The sequence below is a fragment of the Chrysemys picta genome, chromosome 4 (assembly GCF_011386835.1).
Source record: "Chrysemys picta bellii isolate R12L10 chromosome 4, ASM1138683v2, whole genome shotgun sequence".
Taxonomy (NCBI): Eukaryota; Metazoa; Chordata; order Testudines; family Emydidae; genus Chrysemys; species Chrysemys picta.
Genome location: NC_088794.1, coordinates 63,293,140 through 63,318,875, shown reverse-complemented (window position 1 = coordinate 63,318,875; position 25,736 = coordinate 63,293,140). Strand labels below are relative to the sequence as shown.

General features: G+C 64.7%; 1 protein-coding gene across 3 annotated transcripts in view; it reads left to right on the top strand.

Annotated features, from left to right (window-relative positions):
• Window positions 1–25,163, top strand: part of CELSR2 (cadherin EGF LAG seven-pass G-type receptor 2) — a 64,431-nt gene extending 39,268 nt beyond the window's left edge. The window contains exons 12-35 of one of the 3 annotated variants that reach the window (XM_024112584.3): window positions 589–763; window positions 1,191–1,332; window positions 2,583–2,703; window positions 3,851–4,034; window positions 5,278–5,379; window positions 5,563–5,657; window positions 6,634–6,843; window positions 7,753–7,936; window positions 8,601–8,744; window positions 9,158–9,344; window positions 11,261–11,428; window positions 11,550–11,676; window positions 12,025–12,225; window positions 12,543–12,717; window positions 14,951–15,063; window positions 17,310–17,389; window positions 17,945–18,071; window positions 18,475–18,597; window positions 19,237–19,367; window positions 19,483–19,571; window positions 19,849–20,019; window positions 20,441–20,662; window positions 22,316–22,562; window positions 23,396–25,163. In XM_024112584.3, coding sequence (XP_023968352.3) covers window positions 589–763; window positions 1,191–1,332; window positions 2,583–2,703; window positions 3,851–4,034; window positions 5,278–5,379; window positions 5,563–5,657; window positions 6,634–6,843; window positions 7,753–7,936; window positions 8,601–8,744; window positions 9,158–9,344; window positions 11,261–11,428; window positions 11,550–11,676; window positions 12,025–12,225; window positions 12,543–12,717; window positions 14,951–15,063; window positions 17,310–17,389; window positions 17,945–18,071; window positions 18,475–18,597; window positions 19,237–19,367; window positions 19,483–19,571; window positions 19,849–20,019; window positions 20,441–20,662; window positions 22,316–22,562; window positions 23,396–23,417 — 3,540 coding nt within the window. In that variant the 3' untranslated portion in view covers window positions 23,418–25,163. Of the gene's footprint in view, window positions 1–588; window positions 764–1,190; window positions 1,333–2,582; window positions 2,704–3,850; window positions 4,035–5,277; window positions 5,380–5,562; window positions 5,658–6,633; window positions 6,844–7,752; window positions 7,937–8,600; window positions 8,745–9,157; window positions 9,345–11,260; window positions 11,429–11,549; window positions 11,677–12,024; window positions 12,226–12,542; window positions 12,718–14,950; window positions 15,064–17,309; window positions 17,390–17,944; window positions 18,072–18,474; window positions 18,598–19,236; window positions 19,368–19,482; window positions 19,572–19,848; window positions 20,020–20,440; window positions 20,663–22,315; window positions 22,563–23,244 lie in introns of all 3 variants that reach the window. The other 2 variants (XM_008176079.4, XM_065592447.1) reach the window with 2 other exon arrangements.
• The last annotated feature ends 573 nt before the right edge of the window (window positions 25,164–25,736 follow it).

Here is a 25,736-nt window from a genome sequence, read left to right as displayed (position 1 = left end):
GCCAGTCCCAGCAGCTACAGCCTGTCACAGACCGGCCCTTGGGGGCCGGTTTCCAGCCCCAGCTACTGGGTCTGTGGCACAGCATGAAACATGCAAACAAGGGGACTGATGGCGGAACCCAGCCCCCTGCCGGGGGGACTCCAGGCCCATTCTCGGGGGGGCTCTGGGCCTATTCTGGGGAGGCCTGTGCAGGGCCGGCTCCAGGGTTTTTGCCGCCTCAAGCAGCAAAAAAAAAAAAAAAAAGCCTCGATCGCGATCTGTGGCTCTTGGGCGGCAATTCGGTGGTAGGTCCTTCGCTCCGAGAAGGAGTGAGGGACCCACCGCTGAATTGCCGCCGAAGAGCCGGATGGGCCGCCCTTCTCCGTTGGCCGCCCAAAGCACCTGCTTGCTGTGCTGGTGCCTGGAGCCGGCCCTGGGCCTGTGGGCCCATTCTTGGGCGGGGCTGTGGGCTGATTCTTGGTGGGGCTGTGGGCTCGTTCTCAGGGGGGCTGTGGGCCCATTCTCGGTGGGGCTCTGGGCCTGCTCGGGGGGGGCAGAAGGGGGGTGGGGCCAATGCCAGGCTCACCGGGGCCCCTTGTGCCCTGGCAGGGGGTGCGGATCGGCGAGACGGCGGCCAGTGCCGTGGCCCTGAATGTGAACCAGGCCGAGCGGGTGAACGTGGAGCGTGGCTGCAGTGTCCCTGACCCCTGCGACTCCAGCCCCTGCCCAGCCAACAGCTACTGCAGCGACGACTGGGACAGCTTCTCCTGCAGCTGTGACCCAGGTGAGGGGCCAGGAGCTGGGCGGGGGTGGGGGGGCAGCGTTCTCTGCCCTGCGGTGCCTGCACTGGGGGGGTGCAGGGGGGGTCACCTGCTGCCTGGCGATCCCTGTGCACAGGATCGGCTCTACCCCATGTGCAGCTTCAGGGGTATTTGCCCCCCCCCCCCCAGTATAGCCCTCAGGAGCCCCTTGGGATCAGCGGGGCACATCTCAGCCAGGCTGGGGAGCTGTGGGGAGCTGATCACACGTGAGGGGCACCCTATGGCTGGCCAGCCCCCTGGAGGACAGCTGGGGCCAAGGCCACCCTGGATCTGGTGCCGCACGCTCGGCGCATCACTCATCCTCAGCCAGCAGGGGCGGGCAGCCATGGGAGCCCCGGGCTGGGGCATCGGGACACTGAACTGCCAGGTGTCTCCTCCTTTCTGCCCCAGGTTATTATGGAGACAGCTGTGCCCACGTGTGTGCCCTCAACCCCTGTGAGCACCAGGCCACGTGCACTCGCAAGCCCAGCGCCCCGCACGGCTACACCTGCGAGTGTCCCCCCAGCTACTTCGGCCCCTACTGCGAAAACAAGTGAGATGCCAGGACGTGGGATGGGGGTGGGGGAGTCTGCAGTGCAGGTGCATGCTCTTTGTGGGCGTAGTACTGGGTGTGCAGTGTGCGGGGTGTAGGCAGTGAGTGTGCGTGCAGTGCAGGTGTGCTCTGTGTGGACGTAGTACTGGGTGTGCAGTGTAGGGATGTAGGCAGTGAGTGTGCATGCAGTGCAGGTGTGCTCTGTGTGGATGTAGTACTGGGTGTGCAGTGTGGGGGTGTAGGCAGTGATTGTGCATGCAGTGCAGGTGTATACTCTGTGTAGGTTGACCAGATGTCCTGATTTTATAGGGACAGTCCCAACATTTGGGGCTTTGTCTTACATAGGTTCCTATTACCCCCCAACCCCCATCCCAATTTTTCACACTTGCTGTCTGGTCACCCTAACTCTGTGGGTGTGCTGTGCAGCTGTATGCAGTGTGTATGTGTGTGAGAGAGCACCATGTGGGTGTACACTATGTGTGTGTGCATATGTGTGCAGTGCAGAGATATGGAGTGAGTGTGTGAGTGTGCATGCCCCATGCAGGTGTATTCAGTGACTATGTGTGTGCAGTGTAAGTGTACACTCAGGGTGTGTGTGTGCATGTGTGCTGTACAGGCGTATGCAGTGTGTGTGCCATACAGGTGTACTTAGTGAGTGTGTGTTTGCACTGCACATGTACGCTGTGTGTGTGCATATAGTAGAGATTTATGCAGTATTTGTGTGTGGATGGCATGTGGGTGTACTCAGTGATTTTGTGTGTGTGTGCGTATGTAGTCAGTGTGTCTGTGTGCGCAGTGCAGGTGTGTGTGCCATGCAGGTGTTCAGTGTGTGTCTGTGCAGTGCTGATGTACACAGTGTTTGCGTGTGCAGTGCAGGTTATGTGGTGATTGTGTATGTGTGTACATGTGCACAGTGAGTGTGAGCAGGCAGTGCAGGTGTGTGCTGGGTGTGTGTGCAGTGCAAATGTAGGCAGTGAGTGTGTGTGTGCAGTGTAGGTGTACGCTGGGTGTACATGCAGTGCAGGGACAGGCAGTGTGTGCCCAGTGTCTGGTAGTATGTCGGGGGCGTTGTGTGTGTTGTGCGTATGCAGTGAATGTGCCAGGCGTGTGTGGGAGCAGTGCCAAGAGTGAGTGTGTGCGGGGGGGAGTTGCAGCCCACACGAGTGAGTGCCGGGTGCCCAGCGAGGGCGTGGGGGGGGCAGCATGTGCCATGTGGACGCAGGTAACGAAGCTGGGGCTGCTCTGCGCAGGATTGACCAGCCGTGCCCGCGGGGGTGGTGGGGGCACCCCATGTGCGGCCCCTGCAACTGTGACATCAGCAAAGGCTTCGATCCTGACTGCAACAAAACCAGCGGGGAGTGTCACTGCAGGGTGAGTGAGAGCGATACCACTGCAGGGGGACGGGTGGGGGGAGTGCCTGGGTCAGCTGGGGGGGGGATACCACTGCAGGGGAACTGGGGGGGAGATACCACTGCAGGGAGACTGCGGGAGGGAGGGGGCGGGTCAGCTGGGGGCAGATACCACTGCAGAGGGAGTGGGAGGGTGCCCGCGTCAGCTGGGGGGAGATACCACTGCAGAGGGACTGGTGGGGGGTGCCTGGGTCAGCTGGGGGGAGATACCATTGCAGGTTGGTGAGGTGTGTGTGGGGATAGCACTGCAGGGGGAGTGGGGGTATGGGGGGTACCACTGCAGGGGGATTGAGGGGGTTCCTGGGTCAGCTGGGGGGAGACATGACTGCAGGTTGGGGAGGTGTGTGTGGGGATAGCACTGCAGGGGGAGTGGAGGTATGGGGGGGGATACCACTGCAGGGGGATGGGGGGAGGGTGCTCAGCTCAGCTGGGGGGATAGCACTGTTGGGCAGTGCCAGTGACCCAGAGCTTAGCTCCAGGGCTTTCGGCTCCTTCTGCCCATCCCATCAACCCCCCGCTGCAGTCTGGCTGTGCTGCCCGTCCCCTGCTCCCCTGCTTGGCTCTGGCCCTGGGCCTTGTGTCCCCACCCACGCTGGGTTCCCAGAAGGGCTCCAGCAGGGGCCCGTAACTGAGCAGCACTGGGACAAGCACTCTCATGAGGCAGTTTGAGGGCCCAGGTGGATTGTGAGATTTTTTGCCTTCTGCAGCCTTGGGCGCGGGCTGGTGGGGTTGGGCTCTGGTGGTACCTGCCCCATAGAATGGCTCTGCCCATGGCCTGGGCAATAGACAGCCGAGGGGCTGGCAGCAGGACATGGTCGGTGGCAGTGCCTGCTGGCTGTATGGGGGTCCATGCGTGAGCAGAGTTTGGCGTGTCTCAGCGAGTCAGTCCCCCCCCTCTCCCCTGGCACTAACTAGGTCCTGCCAGAAGGTTTAGCTGGATGGGTGGGGGCTGTACTCCCCCTCCACCGAGAGGAGCCCCATGGGGCGGGAGGCAATGGGTGGATCGGGCCCTGCAGCGACCTGTGGGCTGCCTGGTCGATAAATGGGATTTGGCTGCCCAGGGCTGCCAGCTGCCCCCTGGGGCTAACGTCCTGTGTTCTGCCCCCCAGGAGAATCACTACCGGCCGCTGGCCAGCGACTCCTGCCTGCTATGCGACTGCTACCCCACGGGCTCCCTGGCGCGGCTCTGTGACCCCGAGACAGGGCAGTGCCAGTGCAAGCCAGGCGTCATCGGGCGACGCTGCGACCGCTGTGATAACCCCTTTGCTGAGGTCACCGCCAACGGCTGCGAAGGTCGGCCCAGCCCCCATGGCACAGCGGGACGCGGTCCCCAGGGCACAGAGGGACGCGGCCCCCAGGGCATGGCAGGGCCCAGCCCCCAGGGCACAGCGGGTGCAGCCCCCAGGGCATGGCAGGGCCTGGCCCCCTGGGCACAGCGGGTGCAGCCCCCAGGGCATGGCAGGGACCGGCCCCCAGGGCAGGGCCCAGCCCCCAGGGCACAGCGGGTGCGACCCCCAGGGCACAGGAGGATGCGGTCCCCAGGGCATGGCAGGGACTGGCCCCCAGGGCACAGCGGGACGCGGTCCCCAGGGCACAGCGGGACGTGGCCCCCAGGGCATGGCAGGACCTGGCCCCCTGGGCACAGCAGGTGCAGCCCCCAGGGCATGGCAGGGACCGGCCCCCAGGGCAGGGCCCAGCCTCCAGGGCACAGCGGGTGCGACCCCCCAGGGCATAGGAGGACGCGGTCCCCAGGGTGAGGTGAGGCCCGGCCCCCAGGGCATGGCAGAGCCCAGTCCCCAGGGCATGGCAGGGACCGGCCCCCAGAGCACAACGGGTTCAGCCGCCAGGGCATGGTGTGGCCTGGTCCCCAAGGCATGGCAAGGCCCGGCGCCCAGGGCATAGGAGGACGCAGTCCCCAGGGCATGGCAGGGACCCTGCAGCAGGAAATAAAGGAGTTGCTGGGGGGGTGGGGTCATATTGGATACCTCCGCCCCACCCTGGGATTGGAGGGTGGAGCTGTCAGTATCAGCAGGGGGCTGAACGGACAGTAGCCCCTGAACTGTGGGGCCCCTGTAGGGTGACCAGATGTCCCGATTTTATAGGGACAGTCCCGATTTTTGGGTCTTTTTCTTATATGGGCTCCTATTACCCCCAGCCCCCGTCCCGATTTTTCACACTTGCTGTCTGGTCACCCTAGCCCCCTGCAACCCCCCTCCCTCCCCCACTGGCGAAGGGGGTCTCTGGGCCGCCGGTTGCCAAGGTCTCCCAGCCAGGATGTGGCCCATGGCCCCGGGTGATGTCCCGTTCCCCAGACTCCCCATGGATCCCGCTGCCTGCCCACCCCCCGGCAGGCCCTTGTCCAGGCACGGTCTGTGATAGCAACCCCCCAACCCAGGGCTGTCCTGTGGCCCGTGTGCCCCCCAACCAGGGCTCCCCTGAGCACACTGAGGTAAAGCTGGTCCCTGGACCTGCCCAGCTGGGGCACCTGCCCGGATACCGCAGGGCTCTCACTCTGATTTGCCTCTTTCCCGTGCAGTGAATTACGACAGCTGCCCCCGTGCCATCGAAGCCAACATCTGGTGGCCCCGCACCCGCTTTGGGCTGCCCGCCGCGTCACCCTGCCCCCGAGGATCCTTCGGTAAATATGTACCACTGCGATGGGAGATGGTGCTCGATGCGCCCTCGTGCCACGGCTGCAGCGTGATGCCCTGTGCCTGCCTGCTCAGGAGCTGGGGGCGCAGGACGGCGCTGACTCGCTGGTGGCAGGGGGTGGGTAACAGGGCTGGGGCGCCCCATGGTGACCCCTGCTGTCTTCCCGCAGGCACCGCAGTGCGGCACTGTGACGAGCACAAGGGCTGGCTGGCTCCCAACCTCTTCAACTGCACCTCGTTGCCCTTCGCCCAGCTCCGGAGCCTGGTAAGTGGTGTCTGCCCAGCACTCTCAGAGCCGGAAAGCCCAGACCCAGCCCTGTCAGGGCCCCTTGGCAGCTCCCAGCGCCCTGGCTGTGACTCCAGGGGGCCCCAGCATGCACTGCTCCACCTGGAGAGGTGAGGCCTGGGGTGCGGTTCAGCAGTGCATGCTGGGAGTGGTGCTCCCTGTACGGGCAGCCCCACAGGAGTTGGCCCCCCAGCACCAGGTGCTTTAGACGAGGTCGTGTTGTGCTCTGGGCCAGCCCCAGCGCAGGGGCCATCGGAGCTGCCAGGCTCCCCTTGCCTTGCCCCACACTTCATCCTGGCCCCCCTGTTCTGTCCCCAGCCCCCCTCAGGCTTCACCTCCTCTCCCAGGCTGGGGGTGCTGGGGGCTGAGGAGCTGCCCTGTCACTCACTGTGGGGAAGGTCCGGACCTGCTGGGCTGTTTAGCTCCCCTCATGCAAAGGTATCGGGGTGGAGGGGCTCTGCCAGCTTCCTGCAGCAGCTCTGATTGGCTGCCCTTCCCCAGGAGACGGGGCAGTGGGGAAGGCAGCCAATCAGAGGGGGTTTTCCCACAAACTGACCAGTCCCATCCTTGGGGAGGGCATCATGAGAGCTGGGCTCCAAAGGCAGCTGGACCTCAGCCATGAGGCCTCTCCCCAGCCCAGACTGCATTCGGTCTGGGACTCCCCTGCCTTCCCAGCACCTGGCCCTGAGCCCCCCAGGCCACGTTCAGTCTGAGGCCCCTCATGCCCTTATGTCCCCCCAGGTGCCTAGTGCTGAGGCCCCCAGGCTGCGTTCAGCCTGGGCCCCTCCACCTCCCCAGTGCCCGGACCTGAGCCCCCAGGCCGTATTCAGTCTGAGGCCCCCCTGCCTCCCATGTGCCCGACCCTGAGTCCCCCAGGCCATGTTTGGTCTGAGGCCCCTCGTGCCCCTTCCGGTGCCCCAGTGCCCAGCACTGATGACTGCCTTGCCTGGTGCAGGTGGAGCGGCTGCTGCGGAATGAGTCGCTCCTGGACCCGGGGCTGGTGCAGCAGGCGGCCCTGCAGCTGCACAATGCCACCCAGCACACAACCAGCTACTTCGGCAGCGACGTGCGGGTGGCGTACCAGCTCTGCGCCCGCCTCCTGAAGCATGAGAGCCACCAGCAGGGCTTTGGTTTGGCCGCCACACAGGACGTCCACTTCACCGAGGTGCCAGCGGGTCGGGAGAGCAGCTGGGGTGGCGCAGGGAAGCCCTGCCAGGCAGGCACAGGGGTGGGGGCTTCAGGTGGCATTGCCTAGAGAGGGAGGGACCTTGGCTCATGGGCACGGGGGGCTTGTTGTGATCAGAGGATGCTCCCCTGCTTGGGCCACACCTGTGCCCCATGGGGCAAGCTGGAGACTGACCCTGTGTAAAGCAGCTGGCACGGGAACCTGGGAAAGACTCTGAGCACTGCCATGCCTGTCCGGGCTGCCCCTGGGTATGGGTGGAGGGTGGCTGGGCAGCTCGGTGACGCCTTACAGGACACAGGCTGGGCATGGCTGGTGGCAGGTGCATGGGCAGGGGGTTGACAGGAAGGATGTGGGGCCCCAGTGTCACTTGGTGCAGGCTGCCCAGGGGACTCCTGGGGCTCTTGGGGCCTGGGGCAGGTGATTCCCCCTCACACCCACAAGCAAAATGCCCGGCTGGGGAGATGAGGCAGGCAGAACCCACAGGATTGGGTGGGTCCCACGGGATGTGGGTACCACGGGGTTGGGCAGGTCCCCCAGGGGCAGGAAGATCCCAGGTTGGGCGGATTCCATGGGGTTGGTCCCCCAGGGGCAGGTGGGTCCCCCAGAGGCAGGCGGGTCCCCCAGGTCGGGCAGGGCCCCAGACACCCTGACTCCACGGTGTTGGGCGCCAGCATAAGAGCCATGGAACTGGATCCCCAGATGGCTCCACTGAGACCCGAACCGCGACCTTGGCTCAGCCCCGGAGGGGTGGGACCCAGGCGCTCGGTCACCATGGTGACGAGCCTGCCTGCCGCAGTGCCTAGCCAGGCCTGTGCTCTGGACCTCGACCCGGGGGTGCCCCGTGTGTCGGCCCAGCAGGGCCCCGTGCTCATGGTGCCACCCTGACAGAACCTGCTGCGGGTGGGCAGTGCCCTGCTGGACCCCAGCAACAAGCGCCACTGGGAGCTGATCCAGCAGACGGAGGGCGGCACGGCCTGGCTGCTGAAGCGCTACGAGGATTACGCCAGCACCCTGGGCCAGAACCTGCGCCAGACCTACCTGAGTCCCTTCACCCTCGTCACGCCCAACATCGGTGAGGGTGTGGCCGCCGCATGGGGGGCATGGCTGCTGCATGGGGGCGTGGCTGTCACGTGGCTGGGCTGTTTCTGAGTGGGCCCGGCTGTGCCCATGTGCAGTGAGGGCAGCAGTTGTCTGGGCCTGGGGGCTCGCTACAGAGGCCCTGGGGGGCCTGTCCAGCCCCAGAGCCAGGCCCCCCCAGCAGGCAGCTCATGGGCTTCGGCGGGGCGAGAGGCTCTCTGGGCATCTCCCCCAGCCCGTGCATCATGGCTCAGCTGGTGCTGGCTCCACAGGGGGTGCTGGCTGCTATGCCCGGGAGCCGGAAGGGGAGCCCTAGCGTGTGAGGGAGCCCAGCCTTATCCCCCACAGGGCCCGCTCCTGAGCAGCCCCAGTCCGGGGAAGGTGGGCACTCGGTGCCCCCATGGCTGGGCCTGGGAGTCTCCAGGGCTCCCAGAATCATGGCCATATGTTGGCTTGGCTGCCCAGCCTGGGAGGTCTGTGTGTGGTGCAGGGGGGCGGCAGCGGCCGGTGGCTGGGGTCTGGGTCCAGGCAGCCGAGCCCTGCAGGGTGTGGATGGGGCCGAGCTGGGAGCCAGCATGTGCAGGAGGGTGGGGTGAGCTCGACGGGGGAAGGCTGTGCCATCGGCAGGCCCAGCCCCTCATGGGGGGTCTCTCCGCCAGTCATCTCTGTAGTGCGGCTGGACAAGGGGAACTTCGCTGGCGCCAAGCTGCCCCACTACGAGGCGCTGCAGGGCAAGAAGCCCGCGGACCTGGAAACCACCGTCATCCTCCCCAAAACCGTCTTCCGGGCGCCCGAGGGCAAAGGTGAGTCAGCGGCAGTGTCCCACCGGGGGGCGCCAGCAGGGGGTGGAGCTGGGCAGCACCTATGGGGAGCCCAGGATTGAGGGAGGGCTGGAGGGGGAGCCCTGGGCTGGAATTGAGGGGGCAGCAGGTCGGGAGTGAGGGGCATCGGCAGAGCTGGGGGGAGCCCAGGGCTGGGATTGAGGGGGCAACAGGTCGGGAGTGAGGGGCACTGGCAGAGCTGGGGGGAGCCCAGGGCTGGGCTGTAATCCTAGACCCGCTGCAGCCCTGGGGGAACATGGCACAGCCTGACGCTCTCTGCGGGCACCGGCCTGTAGTGCAGGGAGTGCGGTGGGACTGGTCCTCGCCTGGGTCTATGCTGCCCTCGCAGGAGCAAGGTCCGGCCCAGCTCGCACCTACCCTGATTTTCCCTCCAGACCCACCCATGGGCAGTGCCAAGCAGCCCCCCAGTTCTGCAGAGGAGGAGGAGGAGCCGTCACTGGTGACCAGGCACAAGAGGCATCCGAACCTGAGTGAGGGCCAGGCCGTGGCGAGCGTGATTATCTACCGCACGCTGGCAGGGCTGCTGCCGGAGCAGTACGACACGGACAAGCGGAGCCTGCGGTACCCACAGCGCTGGGGAAAGGAGCCCGGGGGGGGAGTGCTGGGGAGAGGAGCCGGTGGGGCGGGCGCTAGGGAGAGGCGCAGGGGGGGGGGCATTGGAGAGAGGAGCCGGGGGGGGGTTGCATTGGGGAAAGGAGCTGGGGGGGCTTTGGGGAGAGGAGCCCAGGGGGAGGGGGCACTGGGGAGAATATGGTGCGGGGTCGGGCAGGGAGAGGCAGTGAAGGCCCCTGTTTACCCTCAGCCAACATGCCATGGCCCTGCGCTGCAGGGTCCCCAGGGAAGCTCGGTCTTCACGGCCCTGCTGGGAACTGGGCTGGGACCCTCCCCCCATCTCCTCTGGCAGGTAGTTGTGGCACAGGAGCACAGGAGGGGCAGGTAGCTGTGGGGGGGCAGAGGCACAGGGGGCACAGGTGGGGGGCAGGTAGCTGTAGGGGGCAGAGGCACAGGGGGCGCAGGAGGGGGGCTGTGACAATGCGGTTCTGGCGGAACCCAACTGAGAGTGCCAACTCAGGACAAATTGCTCAAACAGGGCAGTTATAGCCCAAGGCTGGGGTTTTTTCCACCTCTAAGGCAAACCAAACCAGCCAGACTAGGAAGACTTCGGTCTCACCCCATTGGCTAACCGCAAGTCTCACAAGCAATCTCCTTAGACACTCCAGTTTCCCAGTATTACCACCAGTGCCACTTGTTATGGGGACAAATGGTTATGAAACCAATACCCCAGTAAAAGAAAAAGGTTCTCCTGATCCCAAAGGACCAAGCCCCAGACCCAGGTCAATATACAAATCAGATCTTACCCACAAATCACGCTGTTGCCAATCCTTCAGAATCTAAAATCTAAAGGTTTATTCATAAAAGGAAAAAAGATAGAGATGAGAGTTAGAATTGGTTAAATGGAATCAATTACATACAGTAATGGCAAAGTTCTTGGTTCAGGCTTGCAGCAGCGATGGAATAAACTGCAGGTTCAAATCAAGTCTCTGGAGTACATCCCCCGCTGGGATGGGTCCTCAGTCCTTTGTTCAGAGCTTCAGCTTGTAGCAAAGTTCCTCCAGAGGTACGAAGCAGGATTGAAGACCAGATGGAGATGAGGCATCAGCCTTATATAGTCTTTTCCAGGTGTAAGAACACCTCTTTGTTCTTACTGTGGAAAATTACAGCAAAATGGAGCCTGGAGTCACATGGGCCAGTCCCTGCATACTTTGCTGAGTGTGAAGGCATATTTGCCTTCTCTCAATGGGTCCATTGTATAGCTGAGGGTCCTTAATGGGCCATCAAGCAGGCTAGGCAGAGCTAATCTCAGCTTGTCTGGGATGTCACCCAGAAGCATAGAATAAGTTTGAAATACAGGCAGTATAGAGCCAATATTCATAACTTCAACTACATCACTGATACACACATACAGCATAATCATAACCAGTAAACCATAACCTTGTCTTAGACACCCCATTTGACCCCCTTTATACAAGATTTAGGTGCCACTACAGGACCTTGGTTGCAACAATGATCTATATGGTCCCAGTTTATGTCAATAACGTCACAGGGGCAGGTAGCTGGGGGGAGCAGAGACGCAGGGGGCGCAGGCAGGGGGCAGGTAGCTGTGGGGGGCAGAGGCACAGGGACTGCAGGCGGGGGGCAGGTAGCGGGTGGGGGACAGAGGCACAGGGGGCGCAGGTGGGGGCAGGTAGCTGGGGGGAGCAGAGACTCAGGGGGCGCAGGCAGGGAGCAGGTAGCTGTGGGGAGTAGAGGCACAGGGGGCGCAGGAGGTGGGCAGGTAGCTGTAGGGGGGCAGAGGCACAGGGAGGCAGACGGGGGGCAGGTAACTGGGGTGGGCGGAGCACACAGGTCCCGGTCGTTAGGGCCGAGGCGAGGCGGACACGTGGCACTGGGTCCCATGGCCCTGGCTGTTCCTGCAGGGTCCCCAAACGGCCCGTTATCAACACGCCGGTGGTGAGCATCAGCGTGCACGCCGAGGAGCAGCGGGGACTGCGGGTGCTGGAGAAGCCCATCACCGTGCAGTTCCGGCTGCTGGAGACGGAGGAGCGCTCCAAGCCCATCTGCGTCTTCTGGAATCACTCCATGCTGTGAGTACCCCCGGCCGGGCCCAGCCCGCCCCCTGCGAGGGAGGGCTCTGGGGGACCCTGGTGAGGTGACAGGGCCTGCGAGCCCAGAGCCCCCCCCAACTCTGGCTTTCCTGCTCCCCAGGCCCGGCGGGGCGGGCGGCTGGTCAGCCAGGGGCTGCGAGCTGGTCTTCAGGAACGAGAGCCATGTCAGCTGCCAGTGCAGCCACATGACCAGTTTTGCTGTGCTGATGGACATCTCCAGGAGAGAGGTGAGCAGGCAGGGGGCAGGGCCCCAAGCCAGGGAGTGGAGCCATGGGCGGGGTCACAGTGTTAGAGGTGAGAGGGGGAGGAGCCCAGTTATCCAGAGGCGGAGCCATGGGCGGGGTCACAGTGTTAGAGGTGGGGTGGGGTCCCATCCCCCAGGGAGTGGGGCTATGGGTGGGCCCACAGTGTAAAGGGTAAGAGGGGGAGGAGTCCCATCCCCAAGGAGGTGGAGCCATGGGCAGGGCCCATGTGAGAGAGGGTGGGGCTATGGTGATCTCTGAGCCCCAAGCTGGTTGCGGGGCGGGGCCCATGGTGCCTGGCTGCTGCCCAACGAGCCCCCCTTTGCCCCCCAGAACGGGGAGATCCTGCCGCTGCAGACCATCACCTACGCCTCTGTGGCCGTGACACTGGGCAGCCTCCTGCTCACCTTCCTGGTGCTGGCTGGCCTGCGCGCCCTGCACGCCAACCAGCACAGCATCCACAAGAACACCGCCGCCGCCCTCTTCCTCGCCGAGCTCGTCTTCCTGCTGGGCATCAACCAGGCCGACGTCCCCGTGAGCCTGCGGGCGGGGGCGGGGGGCGGGGGGGGCTGGACCTGCCTGGGTCCCTCCTGCAGCGCGACTGGCACAGGGGTGGGTGCTGAGCGGTCTCATGACCCTTGTGCAGGCAGCGGCTGGGCCCTGTGCCTCCGCATGGAGCCCCGGCAGGGCTGCCTGAGCCCAGGCATGGAGACCCTGCAGTGTGCAGTCTCCCAGCTGGGGGCAGCAGGGCACCCCAGAGCCTGTGGGGCACACGCTAACTGGGGTGTCCTGGGGCCTTTCCCTGGCTGTGCTGGCTCCCCCCACTCCCTAACGCCCGGCTCTCCCCGCAGTTTGCCTGCACCGTGATCGCCATCCTGCTGCACTTCTTCTACATGTGCACCTTCGCATGGCTCCTGCTGGAGGCACTGCATCTCTACCGCATGCTGACTGAGGTGCGGGACATCAACCACAGCCCCATGCGCTTCTATTATATGGTGGGCTGGGGCGTGCCAGCCTTCATCACAGGTGAGCCCGGCGCTGCCCTGACTCCCTGCTGGGGCTATATCTGCTCCCACGTCTCCGCTGTCAGCAGCTGGGCAAGGCAGGGAGGGGAATGCTCTCGGCAGGCTGGGAGGAGCAGGGTGCCCCCGCCCCCCCATGCTGGCTGGGAGTTCTGTACTGAGCCCTCAGCAACCAGTTATCTAGTGTGGATGCCTCTGGAGTCACAGACAGTCCCCTGGGGCATTCCGACCTCTGTGGTAGCTAGTCACTCACCACAGATCACAGCAAGGTTCAGGGCACTCCCAGTCCCAAAGGACCAGTCACTTCTCCCTAGGGTGACCAGATGACAAAGGTGAAATATCGTAACGCGGGGGGGGCGGCGGAAAAAAAAAACCAAAAGCTGCCGGACCCTCCCCCAACTTCCCCCCCCCCTCCGCACCAGCTCGCCTCGTCTCCACTTCCCCCCGTAGGGGAAGGTGCCCAGCTGGTGCAATCCTGCCCATTCAGCAGCATTTCAGGCAGGCGGCAGTTCTGCCCTGCAGCACAGAGCACCCCGGGATTAGGAAGTGAGCGGCTGGGGTGTGCTCAGCCTGCGGCCGCTGTGACCCCACTGAGTTGCCCTGTGCGTGGGGCGAGTCTGTCCCCACGTACAAGAACAGCCTGTAGCGCCGACCCGCCCGCGGCCCGTCCCTGCGCTGCAGCCCCGGGAGGTTCGGGGCAGGGCATGGCACGCGCAACAGCTGGGCAAAGGGGCCGGGGGATACGGGAGGCCTCGAGGAACGGGGGCCGCCAGCTGCCCCAGGGGAGGGGGCCAGTGGGCAGCAGCTCTGCCCTCAGGCGCGGGGTCTGGGCATGGCATTGGCAGCCCAGCCAGGCACCCCGCGGCCTCTCCCATCTTCACGCAGCTCGAGACGCAGGACAAACAAGCAATTTTGTCCTCCCCAAATCCCCGCCCTGGCCCTACTTTCTTCATGGCCGTGCCACGCACGCTGGTGTCACCCCCTCCCTCCAGCACTTGCGCCGCCATACAGCTGATCAGCGCAAGCCTGGGAGGGAGGAGGAATGCGGCGTGCTTGGGGGAAGAGGCGGAGCCAGGGCAGGGATTTGGGGAGGGATCCAATGGGGCAGCGAGGGGGCGGGGCTGGGGGTGGGTCCAGGGTGGGGATTTGGGAAGGGATCCAATGGGGGAAGGAGGGAGCGGAGTCGGGGCGCGAGCCCCTCTGGGCTCCGCCTGTGTGCTGGAGCGGAGGGCAAAAAATTGCTTGTTTATAAAATCGGGAAGTCTGGTCACGCTACTTCCCCCAGCTCAGTTGCACCTTAGATCTCACCCCAAGGACAAGGCTTGTTTCTTTTGTTTGGGGGTTTGATCCCCCTCCTGTCATGTGCTCTGAGCTGCAAACTCAGCAGTTGGGAGGAATCCACTTGCCTGACTCCACTTCACGGGGACGAGGGAGAACAAATGTCTTTTGTCCTCTCGCTGACAGTACGTAGGGATGTTCCAGTGGCAGGTCTGGTATCCATGGACCTCTCCCGTGGCAGGGCCGGCTCTAGGATTTTTGCCGCCCAAAGCAAAAACAATTTTGGCCACCCTCCCCCCATTTAATTACCCCACCCCCGGCCCCGCCACAACTCCGCCCCTTCCCCAAATCCCCAGCCCTGCCTCCTCCTGGGAGGGAGGGGGAGACTCCGAGTGGCCGCGGTGCGGGCGCCGCTTCTCCCCCTCCCTCCCAGGCGCGTGAAACGGCCGCTCGGGATCTCCCCCTCCCTCCCAGGTTGAGAGCCTGGGAGGAAGGGCGAGTAGCGGCGCACAAATCAGCTGTTTTGCGCGCCGTGGCAGCAGCAGCGGAGGTGAGCTAGGGCGGCCGGGGCACATTTTTAGGGGCGGCATTCTGGCGCCGGCCATGCCGCCCCTAAAATGTGCCGCCCCAAGCACCAGCTTGTTTTGCTGGTGCCTAGAGCCGGCCCTGCCCATGGGACAGGGTGTCACCCCTTCTTTGGAGACTAGCCCTTCGCAATAGCTAACGTCTCTCTGGGCTGTTGGGTCCCACCGGCACACAGGCTCACAATCCGACCCCTCAGATGTCACCTTGCGATAAGGGATAGGGATGTTCTGGGTGAGATTGACGCCGGCAGCCGCTCCCAAGCACTCAGTAAAGACTGACCGCATCCTTCCCGGTCTGAGGGCTCATGGATTGCTGGCTCCTCCGTACCCTGCCAGGATGTGATGTGATTAGCCATGCGGCTCCTCTCTTCGCAGGGCTGGCTGTGGGGCTGGACCCCGAAGGCTACGGGAACCCCGATTTCTGCTGGCTCTCCATCTACGACACACTGGTCTGGAGCTTCGCTGGGCCCATTGCCTTTGCTGTCTCGGTGCGTATGGGGGCAGTGGGGGTCTCGGAGGCTAGTGCATGGGGCTGGGAGACACGGAGGATCAAAGGGGAGCAAGACCAACAGCAGCATGGTCTGGCCCGGGCACCCCCCAGTCCCCCTGCAGTGGTATCTCCCCCCAGCTGGCCCGGATAACTCCCTGCTCCCCCTGCAGTGGTATCTGCCCCCAGCTGACTTGGCACCCCCTCCAGTCCCTCTGCAGTGGTATCTGTCCCCAGCTAACCAAGGCACCCCCCCCCCAGTCTCCTTGCAGTGGTATCTCCCCCCAGTCCCCCTGCAGTGGTATCCCCCCCCAGCTGACCCAGGCACCCCCCACAGTCCCCCTGCAGTGGTATCGCCCTCACTCATCCTGCAGTGACACTCCCTACTGGTTTTGTTGCAGTCGGGGTCGAAGGCTTTGCTGACGTCACAGTTGCAGGGGCCTGTGACAATGCGGTTCTGGCGGAACCCATCTGAGAGTGCCAACTCAGGACAAATTGCTCAAATAGGGCAGTTACAGCCCAAGGCTGGGGTTTTTTCCACCTCTAAGGCAAACCAGCCAGACTAGGAGGACTTCGGTCTCACCCCACTGGCTAACCACAAGTCTCACAAGCAATCTCCTTAGACACTCCAGTTTCCCAGTATTACCACCAGTGCCACTCGTTATGGGGACAAATGGTTATGAAAACCAATACCCCAGTAAAAGAAAAAGGTTCTCCTGATCCCAAAGGACCAAGCCCCAGACCCAGGTCAATATACAAATCAGATCTTACCCACAAATCACGCTGTTGCCAATCCTTCAGAATCTAAAATCTAAAGGTTTATTCATAAAAGGAAAAAGATAGAGATGAGAGTTAGAATTGGTTAAATGGAATCAATTACATACAGTAATGGCAAAGTTCTTGGTTCAGGCTTGCAGCAGCGATGGAATAAACTGCAGGTTCAAATCAAGTCTCTGGAATACATCCCCCGCTGGGATGGGTCCTCAGTCCTTTGTTCAAAGCTTCAGCTTGTAGCAAAGTTCCTCCAGAGGTATGAAGCAGGATTGAAGACCAGATGGAGATGAGGCATCAGCCTTATATAGTCTTTTCCAGGTGTAAGAACACCTCTTTGTTCTTACTGTGGAAAATTACAGCAAAATGGAGTCTGGAGTCACATGGGCAAGTTCCTGCATACTTTGCTGAGTCTCAAGGCATATTTGCCTTCTCTCAATGGGTCCATTGTATAGCTGATGGTCCTTAATGGGCCATCAAGCAGGCTAGGCAGAGCTAACACCAGTTTGTCTGGGATGTCGCCCAGCAGCATAGCATAAGTTTGAAATACAGACAGTATAGAGCCAATATTCATAACTTCAACTACAGAATTGATACACACATATAGACAGCATAATCATAACCAGTAAACCATAACCTTGTCTTAGACACCCCATTTGACCCCCTTTATACAAGATTTGGGTGCCACTACAGGACCTTGGTTGCAACAATGATCTATATGGTCCCAGATTATATCAATAACGTCACAGGGCCGCACATAGGGTGCCCCCACCACCCCCGCGGGCACAGCTGGTCAATCCTGCAGAGAGCAGCCCCAGCTTCGTTACCTGCACCCACACTGCACACACTGCCCCCCCACACACACACACACACCATCGATGGGGTCCTGGCACTCACCCATGTGGTCTGCACTTCCCACCCCCCACACACTCATTCTAGGTTGGGGAGGGGGAGACTAGGAGTCAGGACTCCTGGATTCTGTCCCTGCTGGGGGGGGGGGGTCTACTGGTTAGAGCAGGGCAGTTGGGAGCCAGGACTCCTGGGTTCTCTTCCCAGGCCTGCCACTGACTTTCTGTTTGACCTGGGACAGGCCCCTTTGCCTCTCAGTGCCTCAGTTTCCCCGCTGAGGTCCCCTGCTGGGGAGAGCCATGAGGGTCGAGGGAAGGGCCTGGGCCATACAGACCTGCTGCTCTCCCTCCCACTGGCCTCCAAATTCCTCCTGTCATGCAGAGCCAGGAAGGGAACTCCCCCTATCATGAATTCCTTGAAAGTGTCCCAGCCCAGCTGGACCAGGGCTCTGACCTGGGGGCTGCTTCCCGTGGCTCGTGCCGGGACAGCCGCATCCCCCCTTCTGCCTTGGGCTCTGCGCTATGGCCACATGGGCAGACTGTGGGGAGGGGCAGGGGGCCATGGGTATGGGCAGGGGGGGCCCTGGGCCCTGCCTCGCACTGCTGACCCACCCTCTCCCTCCCGTAGATGAGCGTCTTCCTCCATGTCCTGGCCACCAAAGCCGCCTGCCTGGCCCAGGAGCGGGGTTTTGAGAAGAGGGGCCCAGTGTGAGTCTTCCCCCTCCCCCCCTCCCGGTGCCTGGCACACTGCAGCAGAGCTGGTCAGCTCTGGCTGGCGGGGCAGCACAGGAAGTGCTGACTGAGGCCTGTTCCCAGGGGGAGGGAACCTGGGGGGTGTTTCTTGGGGGTGGGGCAGCTCTGCTGGGGGAACAGCCTCTACCCCTTCAGTGTGTGCTGCAGGGGTGGGTGTGAGGCGTTGTGTGTGTAGGGGGGCTGTATTGTGCAGCGGGGTCTGTAGGTAGCGGTTCGGGTGTGGGGGAGAGGTCGGTGCGGGCGGGGTTGGTGTGGGGGTGGGCAGGGGAGGGGTCGGTGTGGGCGGGGTTGGTGTGAGCGGGCAGGGGAGGGGTTGGCACAGGCGGGATTGGTGGGGTGGGCAGGGGAGGGGTCGGCACAGGCGGGGTTGGTGGGGGGGCGGGGGAGGGAGGGGTTGGTGTGGGCGGGGGAGGGGTCGGTGCAGGCGGGGTGGTGTGGGCAGGCAGGGGAGGGATCGGTGCAGGCGGGGTCGGCATCTCTGGCCTGGCCTGACCCCTCTGCCCGGCGCAGGTCGGGGCTGCGGGCGGCATTCCTGGTGCTGCTGCTGGTTAGCGCGACATGGCTCCTGGCTCTGCTCTCCGTCAACAGCGACGCCATCCTCTTCCACTACCTCTTTGCCGGCTTCAACTGCCTCCAGGTATGGTGAGGCAGGGGGCGGGGCCTTCCCCCAGGATGGGTGGGGCCTTTTCCCAGCGGGGGCGGGGGTCTCCCCAGTTTGGCCCAGAAGCTGAGCCTGAGTAGAGGTGACCCGGAGGCCCCTGCAGCCCTGCGTGGCCCTGTTGGCCCAGAGCTGGCCTCACACCATGGTGCGGTGGGTGGGGTTGCGCTGTGATGGCTGGGGGGGATCTGGGCCCGGCGCAGAGATCCCCTCTGGAGGAGCCCTGTGCAGGTCCCTGCCCCCAGAGCCATCACCCCCGGCAGGAAGTGTGGCAGCACGTTGGGGCAGGGGGCCTGGCTCATGGACCCACCCGGCTCCATTCGGGCCCCCGGCCCAGCTCAGTCCCAGCAGGCTCTGACCTGCCCCTCGCGCCCTCCCTCAGGGCCCCTTCATCTTCCTCGCCTGCATCGTCTTCAGCAAGGACGTGAGGAAGGCTCTGAAGTTCAGCTGCAGCAAGAAGCACAGCACAGACCCCGCGCTCACCACAAAATCCACCCTGACCGCAGTGAGTGCCGGCCCCGCATAGCCGGAGTAACTAATGCCTCGGCCTGGCTCTCTGCCCTGGGCGGCGTCATCTCTACCAGGACTGGGCTGGCAGGGGCTGCGGGTCGGGAGTGAGGGGCACCGGCAGAGCTGGGGGGCTAGGGCTGGGATGGCAGGGGCTGTAGGTTGGGAATGAGGGGCACCGGCAGAGGTGGGGGAACCCCAGGGCTGGGCTGGCAGGGGCTGCGGGTTGGGAGTGAGGGGCACCGGCAGAGGTGGGGGGCTAGGGGGACCCCAGGGCTGGGCTGGCAGGGGCTGTGGGTTGGGAATGAGAGGCACCGACAGAGGTGGGGGGACCCCAGGGCTGGGCTGGCAGGGGCTGCGGGTCGGGAGTGAGGGGCACCGGCAGAGGTGGGGGGCTAGGGGGACCCCAGGGCTGGGCTGGCAGGGGCTGTGGGTTGGGAATGAGGGGCACCGGCAGAGGTGGGGGGACCCCAGGGCTGAGCTGGCAGGGGCTGCGGGTCGGGAGTGAGGGGCACCGGCAGAGGTGGAGGGACACCAGGGCTGGGCTGGCAGGGGAGGGGCAGGACGCTGAGTGGGAAGTGTCAGAGGAAGCAGTGACTCACTGTCTGCCCCCCTGTTCTCTGCCCCCTGCCCCCAGGCCTACAACTGCAACAACACGTATGTGGCTGGCCGGCTGTACCACACGCCCTTCGGTGCCTCCACGGGCTCCTTGTACAGCACCGTACACTCCGGCAAGAGCCAGCACAGCTACATCCCCTTCGTGCTCAGGTACCGCCCGCCCTGCCAGGGTCCCCCGGGGCAGCGTTGGGCCGTGGGGGGGGGGCTCGGGAGCCCAGCATGGCCGGGCCCTGTGTGACTCTAGCGTCCCGGCCGTGTTTTGCAGGGAGGAGTCCGGGCTGAAGAGCTGCCAGGTGCCCAGTGGGCAGACGGACCCCAGTGCCCACTTCCTGGAGGCCACGGACCAGCCGAACGGTGAGGAGGGGTGGAGCGGTGCTGCCCTCTGCTGGGCGACGCAAGGCGGGCGGCTAGCGACAGCATCCTCTGGTGGCTGCCACACTGGGGGGGGGGGCATTGGCTCGGGGGCAGAATGGAGGTGTCTGGAGCCTGGCACCAGGATCCACCTCCCGGCTATGCCCTAGGCTGGGAGTGGCCCTGCAGGCCGGTGGCCTGGTGTGGAGAGCTGGCCCGGCTGGGGGTGGGGGCGCGGGCACGGGCACCTTGCTGAGCTCTCTGTGTGACCCTGCCCCAGAGCATGACACAGACTCGGACAGCGACCTGTCCTTGGAGGACGACCAGAGCGGCTCCTATGCCTCCACCCACTCCTCGGACAGCGAGGACGAGGCTTTCCCGGGGGAGCCCTGCTGGGAGAACCTGCTGGGCCCCTGCAGCGAGAAGCTGCCGCCACACAGCACCCCCAAAGGTAACGGCGGGACCTGGGGGCTGCCCGCAGGGGAGGGAGCAGCCCCCACAGCGGGTCAGTGCCCGGGAGCCCTGTTCTGAGAGGGGAGGCGGCTAAGCCGTGGGGCTGGGCAGCGCCCTGCTCTCTTGGCTGGCACCTTTCCACTGCTGCCCTGGCTGTCCTGTAACCCTGGGTGCCTGCCCCATCCCCGGTGCTGCCCTCCCCTCGCCTGCCCCATGCCGGGTGCTGCCCTGCCCTCGCCGGGTGCTGCCCTCCCCTCGCCTGCCCTCCCCTCACCTGCCCCACGCCAGGTGCTGCCCTCCCCTTGCCTGCCCCACGCTGGGTGCCTGACCTCCCCTCGCCTGCCCGGCGTGAGCAGGAGCGGCCCCGGGGTGGTGGGGAGCTGGCTCCAGGGTCCCCGGCTCACTGTGCTTTCCCCCAGTGGATAACCCGCCGGCCCACGGCAAGCCCTACTGGCCGGGGGAGTTTGTGACCACGGCCAGCGAGAGCGATGGGCACGCCGGCCCCGAGACGCTGTGGGTGGAGCCGGCCGCAGGGCAGGTGTGGCTGGGACCCCCGGAGGAGGCACCCAGGGAGAACGGGGAGGCCCTGGACAAGAACATGCTGGTTCCGCTACCCAACCCCACTGCCCAGCCCCAGAAAGGTAAGCAGAGAACCCAGCAGCCCCCCACCCCGGGGTGGGGGCCCAGCACTGCACTGCAAGGCTGGCGGGAGGGTGCTGTGCAGGGCAGGGGTCCTCCACAGATACCACTGAGTGGGGGTGGGGTGCTCCAGGGGCTAGAGTAGGGTTACCATACGTCCGGATTTTCCCGGACATGTCCGGCTTTTTGGTCCTCAAATCCCTGTCCGGGTGGAATTTCCAAAAAGCCGAACGTGTCCGGGAAAATAGGGAGGCATGGAAAGGGGACCCCGAGTGCGAGTGGCTGCAGCAAAGCCAAAATTAACAACTCCCCTGATCTGCCGGGGCACGGAGGCGGTGGCGGCATCCGAGCGCGTAGCCGCCTCCTCCCCGGGCTTCAACTTTCCTGGCTCCAACCGCTCTCCACCGTGGCGGGGGCCGAAGCAACTTCCCCAGTGCAGCAGCAGCTGGAGCCAGGGGTATGGAAGGGAGGAGGGGGAATGCGGGGTGCTCAGGGGAGGGGGTAGAGTTGGGACGGGAACTTTGGGGAAGGGGTTGGAATGGGGGTGGGGAAGGGGCGGAGTTGGGGCGGGGAAGGGGCGGAGTAGGGGTGGGGGAAGGGGCGGGGCTGGGGCCCCGTGGGGTGTCCTCTTTTTTCACTGTTTAAATATGGCAACCCTAGGCTAGAGGGTCCTCAGAGCTTCCCCTATAGACACAGCAGAGCCTGGCGTGGCTTCTCCAGCCCTTCACCGGGTGGCATTGGCCCCACGTGGCAGCTGGTGGTCGCAGGCTTCTGCCAGGCCAGGACTGACCAATGCTGCAGAGAGGCAGGCGCTGCGGGTGAGGCGAGCCTGGCAAAGCCGCAGGAGCTGCTCCGGTCCCGCTGGCTGCAGGATCTGGGAGCCCAGGCTGGATGGGCCGGCTCTGCTCCCATGGGGCGATTCCTCCATCTGCAGCGTGGCACAGGGCAGGAACCCCCTCACCCCCGCCCCAGCTGCAAGCCCCGAGCATCTCTCTCTGTCCCAGCCACATGCCCCCATCTCCCCCGACCCTGCCTCACGGCCCCTCCCATCTCCCCCCGCCCCGGCCTCACGGCCTCTCTCCTCTCCCGGCCTCATGCCCCTCCCATCTCCCATGCCCCGGCCTCATGGCCCCTCCCATCTCCCCCTGCCCCGGCCTCATGGCCCCTCCCATCTCCCCCTGCCCCGGCCTCATGGCCCCTCCCATCGCCCCCTGCCCCGGCTTCACGGCCCCTCCCATCTGTCCCCGCCCCAGTCTCGCGGTCCCTCCCATCTCCCCCCCCCCGTCCGGCCTCACGGCCCCTCCCATCTGTCCCCGCCCTGGCCTCACGGCCCCTCCCATCTCCCCTTGCCTCAGCCTCACGGCCCCCCCCACCTGGCTTCACGGCCCCTTCCATCTCCCCCCGCCCGGCATCAGGGCCCCTCCCATCTCCCCTTGCCCGGCCTCACGGCCCCTCCCATCTCCCCTCGCCCCAGCCTCATGGCCCCTCCCATCTCCCCCTGCCCAGTCTCACGGCCCCTCCCATCTCCCCCCGCCCTGACCTCACGGCCCCTCCCATCTCCCCTTGCCTCAGCCTCATGGACCCCCGCACCTGGCTTCACGGCCCCTTCCATCTCCCCCCGCCCCAGCCTCACGGCCCCCCAACTCCCCCCGCAGGGATTCTGAAGAAGAAGTGCCTCCCCACCATCAGCGAGAACAGCATCCGCCCTGTACCCAGTGAGCTCTCGGCCCCCCCGCCAGGCACGGTGGCATCACGCGGCTCCTCGACGGGCAGCGAGGGCAGCCGGGGGGGCAGGGTTCTGCCGCGGCCCCGCCAGACGCTGCAGGAGCAGCTCAACGGGGTGACGCCCATCGCCATGAGCATTAAGGCCGGCACGGTGGACGAGGACTCCTCCGGCTCCGAGTGAGTAGGTGCCTGGGGCCAAGCCTGCTGCAAAGGTGCTGCCTGGAGACCCTCCGGATTCAGCAGGGCAGGGGCAGGCCATTATCCCGGCCTGCCACTGACCCCTCCTGGCGCCCACCTGCAGGGCAGCCAGTGCCACAGCCCTGCCCGGGATCTGGCTGTGGGGGGAGGCTGTGGAACTACTCCCTCGGCACCCCAACCTCCCCCCCCGCACAGCGCTCAGCCTCCATCACCCCAGGAGGTGCATGTGCCCATTCAAACCCACCAGGCTCCGCCCCCCAGACGGCTCCTCCCCTGACCTAGTGCCCCCATGGCTCTGCCCTCGCTCTGGGCCCGGATCCTGCCCCCCCGCCAGGGTGAATCCCAAGTGCTGGACTGGGCTGCGGGGCCGGAGCCTCAGTTCCCCCCCTCCCCAATTCCATGCAGGGTTCGGCCGCCTCCTGCGAGTCACAGGACGGGCTGAGCTGTCGCAGCCGCTGGGAGCCTGCCCCATCCTGAGCAACCGGCCAGGGGCTTGGCCCAGCGCTCCGAGCCGGGAGTCCTGGTCCGCGAGGGGGCAGGGCCGATTCGGGGTGTGGGGGAAGATCCTGCAGGGGCGCTCGCCTGCTCTAAATCCTCCACTGCCTTCTCCACTTGCACTAACCCCCCCTCTCCTCTCTGTCTCCCGCCCCCAACCGCTCAGATTTCTGTTCTTTAATTTCCTCCATTAACATGCGCGCCACGTGGCTCTGCCGCCCGCCTGGCCAGCCTGCCGGGGGCCCGGTCCAGCTGCTCATGACCATACGTCTGTGTGTTTGTTCCCCCCCCTCGGTCTGTGTCTGATCACTGAGCAGGAGCGACGAGACCTCCATCTGAGCGGGCCCCCGGGGCCCAGCCGACAGGGCCCCTCTGCCCCGGGGGCCAGTCACCAGCCAATGGGGCCCCCGCTGTCCCCGCCCGGGGACCAGCTGCCAGCTGATGGGGCCCCTCCATCCTGGGGAGCAGCCGCCAGCTGCCAGGGTCCCTCTGCCCTGGGGCCAGCCGCCAACCGATGGGGCCCTCTGCCCCGGGAACCAGCCGATGGAGACCCTCCATCCTCGGGACCAGCCGCCAGCCAATGGGGACCCTCCATCCTGGGGAGCAGCCGCCAACTGATGGGGACCCTCTGCCCCGGGAACCAGCCGCCAACAGACGAGGCCCCTCTGCCCTGGGGACCAGCCGATGGGGCCTCTCCTTCCCGGAGACCAAATGACGGGGCCCCTACCTGGGGCACAAGCTGCACCGCCCCACGCTCCTGCCAGGTGCACCACTGGCCCGTCAATGAGTAGTTGAAAGGACCCAGGGCGCTTCCTCGACCTGCCAGGGTTTTTGTGCCCAATGCAGCCCCCTGCTGGCTGGTGCTGAGCAGGGCAGGGGCCGGAACCATGGATGTACTTGACTGGCTGCACTTTGGCTCCCGGTGAATGCGCTGAGCCCTATGCTGGCCACGCCACAGCTCCAGGCACATGGCTGACCGGACAGATGTCGCCGTGCAGAACCACTCGCGATGGGACTGGATGCCTGGGGTGCAGCACTGGCTCAAGTGCCACTGGGCCCCTTTGCTGGATGCCCCTATTCTGCCCCACCAACGAGGCCTGGCATGCCCCTCCTCCCCCCAAACAGCCCTGGGGTTGGTCATTGCGACGTGGGGCTGCCTGGCAGAGGGCCAAGTGCCCTAGCTACTGCTGGCCCAGACCCCAGGGATCTCACTGTGGCCCCCCCCAGGCCTGACCAGGTGTGGGAACATGAGCGGGGGCTGGGTTGGCCCCACAGTGATCCGGCCCCAGGCCTGAACACGCTGCCATGGTGGTGCTGGGCCTGGAACGCCCCTGTCTCCAGAGTTGGCACGGTGCTGCATGGCATGCCCGTACCGTGCCCAGCAGTGTTGCTGTGCTGCATGACGCCCTGGGGATCGGGGCAGGGTGCAGGTGGCTGGGGGTGGCTTTGCAGAGCATCTGGAGCAGCTGGGTGAGGGAAGGGCCCCACAGACAGGGCCATGGTCTGCACCTGTGGCAAGCGACAGCAGCAGTCCCCAGCTTGGCAGGCTGGGCCAGGTGCCCATGGGGGGGGGGGGCAGGAAAGACACTCCTGGACTGCTATAGGGTCAAGCCCTTAAAGCTGGCTATGGTGGGGGGGTTGCCAGGCCCCCATTGGCAGTGCCAGGCCCTTAGCCAAGGCTGATGGGAGAGGTGAGACCCCTGCTGCTGCATCAGCCAGGCTGTGATTATTGTGGACAACCCCCCGCGCCACACACAAAACAAAGGGGGAAGGCTAACAACCCCCCCCGATGCTGAGTGAATGAGGGGCTCCTGCGCCACCGGGCGAGAGCCTTGCCACACCTGCCTTTCTGCCTCAAAGCCTTCGTTTTCTACGCCCCCTGCCAGCGCTGGCCCAAGGGGCACCCACCAGGACTTTTGGAAAGTGCTTTTTGATACGTGTCCCCAGCCTGTCTCTGCTGCAGGTAGATGGGGAGGTGCTGGAAGAGGGGGGCGGACACATGACACCGCTGTTGACTCTGGTGTAATTGTTAATTTGATGGCGCTTGCTGGACGCTTTTTTATTTAAAGAACCAGCCTGACCCCAGCCCGTGTGCTGCAGTCTCATTCCGCAGCGGGGTTTGAGCTGGTGGGGGGCAAGGGATTTGGGGGCACCCAGTGTGGGATGCTTTTCTCTGAGGGCAGGCGCTCAGCCCCTCCCAGAGCTGCACAAAGGAGGCCCCCCCCCCAACCTGCTGGGTGCTCGCGGCGGTGCCCAGGCCAGCGAGGGGTCTGCGGGTTTGAACCCTTCCTGGGGTTTTATTTGTAAAGTTGCAATTTGGTCCTGCTGCTGCTAAAATCCTCCCCCCACTGAGCCAGGTCCCGCATCCCCCAGCAGGCACTGAAGGGCTGAGCTGTTGAGGTCTCAGGAGGGGCATGGTCCCACCAATGGGGGTTATTGATGGGGGAGGGGTAAGAATCCCAGATCCCACTTCGGGGGCTTGACCAGCTCCATGGCTGGGCTGGGTGCAGCCAGGCAGGGCCCAACTGCTGGGCATAAGGGGGAGCTGTCCTGTGCCATGAGACCGGCCAGGCCTGAGGCATTACCCTTGTGTGCTGCCCCAAGGATGCCCCCCATCACTTGGGCCCACATGGGACCTCAGCTCTGCCTCCCACCAAG